Genomic DNA, 5,945 nt, shown 5'->3' with positions numbered 1-5,945 from the left:
GCACAGGATCAGCGGCCATGGCTCACGGGCCCAGCCGCTCCGCGGCATGTGGAATCTTCCTGGACCGGGGCACAAACCCATGTCTCCTGCATCGGCAGGCGGACTCTCAACCACTGCGCCACCAGAGAAGCCCAAAGCACTGCATTTTTATACACTATAATTCATGGGGGCAAATGTCACTTTTTCTCAGGTTTTTTTTTAAAACATAAAGAATACCTGCATATTTGATAAATAAACAAAAATATATTTACCTTTAGTAACATACTGTCACACCTCCTCTTAGCAATCCCTCCCTAGATAGATGTTCATGGAATACTATTTTGGCCTATTATTACATATCAACACTCATGTCTTCGGGGATTGGAAGTGCTTTCCTACTTATGGTATGTATATATCATACTGAAGAAACAGAGACAAATAAAACATTGTATAGCAAATCTACTGAACATACGGTTGTGAGATAAATGGTATCATTTACAAAGTTTCTCATAGTACATATTTACCTGAATTTCCCTCCGCTGAGAGTGGATTTATTATTGCTAAAGAGCATGGAGCAGCCCTGTAATCACAGAATGTTGCTCTTTGAGCCACAGAAATGTTACTGTCACAACTGTGATTTACTGGACATTGACGCATCACAGAAAAGTCTTGAGTTTTTCCTATAAAACACAACATCTTCATTAGGGGTAGAATATTCCTTAGCTATTTCTATTAGCTAAAATATGAACATCCAGGTCATAGAGAGGGTAGTATTCAGTGTCTCTTAATTTTTCACTGCATATACTGGTTCATAAACCTAATTCCACAAGTAAATAGTCTTTAGATAAAAAAGGTTAATGCTTAATGTTTTTACCATATTTCCATCTGTCCTATGTAAATTATAAGTCATAGAATTTTACTTCTTCATGTGGTACCATATTTTTTCTTCTGTGTCATCTTCCTCCTTCTGCACTTCAAATGTGTCTTCTAAATTACATATGATGTGTCTTTCTACACTCTCCTTTGGTAAACTTATTCAATCTCAGGGCCTCAACTGTCACCTCCCTTCCCAAATCCATGTAATTAAATTTTCTGTCTTCAGTGAACCCTACATTTTCAACAGCTCAAATTAAAAAAAAAAAAAAATTAAAAACTTAATTATTCATCTTAACTTTAAAACCTGTTTCAACTCCTATTTCTGTTAATAGCACCAATGTCCTTCCAGCTAAACTTGTTCAACTTTATCTTTTTATCTCTCTTCCTTCCTGCAAGTGAAAAGTGTGTCCTCTGTAACATCTCTCACACTATTCTCTCCTTCACACTGTGGAGCAGGTCTCATAATCTCTCACCTGTAGTACAATAATAGACCAATAGTCTCCTAACTGGTCTCCCCACCTTGAATCTCCTTTTCCCTTCCAAAATATCCTACATATTCCAGCCAGAATATTCCTAAAGCAAAAAAATTTATCATGTCACACCCTTGCTCAAAAATTTGCAGTAATTGTTCCCTACCCAAGCAAAAGAGCCTGAATGGCTTAGCCTAGTATTAGAATTCATCATGATATGAGCCTGAATGGCTTAGCCTAGTATTAGAATTCATCATGATATGACTCCACCCTCCTGATCTTTCATTCACCCTCTTCACCAGCTAAACCCAACTACTCACTGTTCTCTGTTTTCTTGCTTCTTTGCCTCTATGCTGTTCCTTTTGCCTGGAATGCCCATCCTTTATAACTATACGTCCAACCTTCAGCCAGAAATAATTTCTTCATGATGATAACATGGTATAGTAGTGACATGAAAATATTTATCAAAAAGACCTGGCTTCGAATCTTGGATTTGCCAGCTACTAACTATGTGATCCAGAAGTCTTGATCTTAAGAATCTGTAAAATGAGGAATATCTCCCTCACAAGGTTGTTGTGACAGTGCTTTGTAAAAAATGTTACTCTTCCACTATACTACCATAGTTCTACATCCCTATATCTTTTATAATACATTGCTCTTTGTCTAATATTATGGTGACTTAGAAACATTTCTCCTCTTTCTTACAAGAGATTTTTAAAAATATCTTTCTGTAGTGTCTAACATAATGCTTTTAATACTTAAATATATTTGTTTAACATCCCACTACTATTTTCACATTTTTAGACTGTCACTTTTAAAAAATGAGTTATAAATGCAAATGAAAGACATGTTCCATACAAACCATGACTGCCTGCAAGAATATGATCTTGAAAGAAAACTGAAAACTTGCAAGTAATACTGACTGAAAAATTTACATACTCGATAAAAAATCATTGTCTTGAAGAGCTGACAGGGACCTTGAGGTTCCAGGAGAAACACTAGTTTTATGGAGCTGAGAGGATCCACATGATTCCTAAAATAAATAGAAGATAAATGATTTAGGTTAATGAAAAATCATTTCAAAAGTTATACAGCTTTGGGCTTCCCTGGTGGCACAGTGGTTGAGAATCTGCCTGCCAATGCAGGGGACGTGGGTTCATGCCCCAGTCTGGGAAGACCCCACATGCCGCGGAGCGGCTGGGCCCGTGAGCCATGGTCACTGAGCCTGCGCGTCCAGAGCCTGTGCTCTGCAACGGGAGAGGCCACAACAGTGAGAGGCCCGCGAACTCAAAAAACAAACAAACAAAAAGTTATACAGCTTTAATTTCTAAACAGTTCCTGCTTTTGGCTTATTACAAACAAAGAATCAAAACTAATACAAATTACACTTTACAAAATTAAACACATATGTGAAGTAACAAAACTGTGAACTTGATTTCTTTATCAGGTCAATTGGATGGGTGGGGCAATAGTTAAATATATTAGAAATCATTATTTTTTTCAATATTTTGTACATAATCTCAGAGACTCTGTCCAGCTCATGAGAAATTTGAGATCTGCAGCTCTGATTACCTACTGATTTAGAGCACATGCCTATTCTCAATGCCTCAGGTTCCTTCAACATGGAGAAGTGGGAATCCATGGAAAAAGTAATATAGAAGTTGGATCCAATCCTAGCTCTGTCATGGAATTACTACCTAAGCTTCAACAAGGCATTTAAATAATTTGGCTCTCAGTTTCTTTTTCTGTGTATTTATCTAAAAATGAGCATGTATGGGCTCAAAGATCCAATGATGAGATAGTGAATATAAAGGTGATTCAAAGACTACATACTGTATTTTAAGATTCATTTTGAAGGTATTATTACTTTTCTGAATCTGTAAAGAGAACATATCTTATATATTCTTAAAAGAAATCATTAATATGAAATAATTCTGAATGAATGCTACTAAAGAAATCCTTCTTTTTGGATAGCCACACAAATGGCATTTTCTTATTAATCATTGTAAGAGGTTAAGAACAAGGCAGGTATTATAGCTCTTTTATATTTGAATAAGAAGGTATAATAAGAAATACAGTGGCAGAACTATACAAATGATTTGTCTATGTACTACCCTGGAACACCATCCATTACATAAAACAAGGACAGGGACAGAAGTCAATGCTCAAGAAAGAAAGGACTGTGATTTGATGAGATGAACAATGAACTAAGAATCAGAAGAGATGGATTTCAAATTGGAGATTCCCATTCTAAAATCCTAAAACCTCCCTGGACTTTAGCTTCCCATCTATAAAAGAGTAAGATAGACTAAATGATTTCTCATATTCTTCTCACATTTTGAGTTTAATCAACGTAATTATTTTTACCTCTTGTGGACCATAATTTACAGGTATGTTTAGAGATAACTCCATTTTCTTCTTGTCACATAAGTGAACGGTACTTGAAGCACTCTGTAATAAGAATGAATATATGTACTTGAATTAGAGATAATTAGAAAATTATATGAGTAAAATACAATCTACTTAACATATTTTATATGTTTATCTTTATACGTTTATACAAAATCAATAGAAAGAAAATCTCAATCAGTTGAGAATATAATATCTAACTTAAAGGTAGAGATAGTGTAGAATAGGGGAAATAAAGTTAGAGACACAGGCTTTGAATCCTGCCTCATATTAACTGGTTACCTTGAGCAAATTCATCCTTTAAAATGGAATAATATCTACATGCAGGATCATTCTAGAGATTGAGATAATGAATATAAAGTATCTGGTTCAAACTAGGTACTTAATATATTTCAATTTGTGTGTGTATCTATCTATCCATAATTATTAAGCATTTACTATAATTTAGGCACCATGATTCTAAGTACTATTATTATTTTCATTTTATAGATAAGAAATAGAGGGCTGGACTAAGTAAAGGAGGCAGAGTGCCCTAATGGAACGATGGGGGCCAATAAGATCTGGTTTAGATCCCAGGATACCTGTTTGACTTTGGGCATGAGACTTAAACTTAGTTTACTTGGGCTTCCCTGGTGGCACAGTGGTTGAGAGTCCGCCTGCCGATGCAGGGGACGCGGGTTCGTGCCCCGGTCTGGGAGGATCCCACATGCCACGGAGCGGCTGGGCCCGTGAGCCATGGCCGCTGAGCCTGCGTGTCCGGAGCCTGTTGCTCTGCAACGGGAGAGGCCACAACAGTGAGAGGCCCGCATACCGCAAAAAAAAAAAAAAAAAAAAACTTAGTTTACTTATCTGGAGATGAGCATACCAATTTTGCAGGATTACTGTAAGAAGGATTAGAATATATGCAGCGTCCCTAAGATTACTTTGTAAGCATTCAATAAACGGTAGCTATTAAACAGATGATTTATCTAAACACTATGCCTTTGTACTAAAATTGTTTAGTGATTCACTCCTGTCTCTTTTTTTTTTTTTTTTTTTTGCCGTACACGGGCCTCACTGTTGTGGCCTCTCCCGCTGCGGAGCACAGGGTCCGGACGCGCAGGGCCAGCAGCCATGGCTCACGGGCCCAGCCGCTCCGCGGCATGTGGGATCTTCCCGGACCGGGGCACGAACCCGTGTCCCCTGCATCGGCAGGCGGACTCTCAACCACTGCGCCACCAGGGAAGCCCTCACTCCTGTCTCTTTAAGTCAGACTTGGATTAGCTGCCATCACTATTGAGTGATTTAAAAACAAAACCATTGGTCTGCTTTTCTTCGCCAAACCAACATAACGTCAAATGCTCTACAGAACTTGGTGGGATCCACACCAAGCCCTTCACTATTCATACTTAACAACTGTCTGCTCCATAACATGTCTAAGAAGTTTTAGGAGAAAAAAACTACTATTCATCTATGTATTTAATCTATGGGACATAGTACTTTACACACAGCAGTCCAGTGAACATTTGTTAAATACATTTTTATATGAACCTTTAAAATTCATCTTTGGATCCATTTCTGTTATGTAAATTTCTTCTGTTCTTTTAAATTTATTAAAATATTTATTGTTATACAGTATCATTAATTACTAACATCACTTTTCATAACCGATCAGTTAATGATAATTCAAATTATTTATGAATTGGGCCTTCCCTGGTGGCGCAGTGGTTGAGAGTCCACCTGCCGATGCAGGGGACACAGGTTTGTCCCCGATCCGGGAGGATCCCACGTGCCGCGGAGTGGCTGGGCCCGTGAGCCATGGCCGCTGAGCCTGCGCGTCCGGAGCCTGTGCTCCGTAAGGGGAGAGGCCACAACAGTGAGAGGCCCGCGTATCGCCAAAAAAAAAGAAAAAAATTTATGAACTAGTGAGTCAGTCCCTAGAAAGAAATAAAATGACATATCAAAGGAAAACTTTTTTTGATTCAGTTTTTACTGCTCAAGATATGAGATACTATCTGTGAAAACATGAATTATAGGAGCCAGTTCAAAGAACTGAAAAAAATGTAGGAAACTCAAACAAAACAAGTCACCCTAAATTGTGATCTTTGTTTTCAGAAATTTCTTTATGAGAAATCTTATTATCTTAATAAATTTTTATTCTACACTTGGCCCTGACATTAGTTAGCTGTGTAGAGTGTTATGTGACTTACTTCCCTATACCTCAGTTATCTC

The 5,945-nt window shown here is 37.7% G+C and overlaps 1 protein-coding gene across 1 annotated transcript in view; it reads right to left on the bottom strand.

Annotated features, from left to right (window-relative positions):
• The window catches only part of RIPK2 (receptor interacting serine/threonine kinase 2), a 30,532-nt gene that overhangs the window by 625 nt on the left and 23,962 nt on the right, over positions 1-5,945 (bottom strand). Inside the window, exons 8-10 of the mRNA XM_007446313.1 lie at positions 3,693-3,776; positions 2,265-2,358; positions 504-659 (exon numbers count right to left, since the gene is read on the bottom strand). Of these exons, the coding sequence (XP_007446375.1) occupies positions 504-659; positions 2,265-2,358; positions 3,693-3,776 (334 nt within the window). The remainder of the gene's footprint in view (positions 1-503; positions 660-2,264; positions 2,359-3,692; positions 3,777-5,945) is intronic.

This window comes from Lipotes vexillifer, unplaced genomic scaffold, assembly GCF_000442215.2.
Source record: "Lipotes vexillifer unplaced genomic scaffold, Lipotes_vexillifer_v1.1 scaffold603, whole genome shotgun sequence".
NCBI classification, from domain to species: Eukaryota; Metazoa; Chordata; class Mammalia; order Artiodactyla; family Lipotidae; genus Lipotes; species Lipotes vexillifer.
This window is presented reverse-complemented; position numbering and strand designations above follow the sequence as displayed.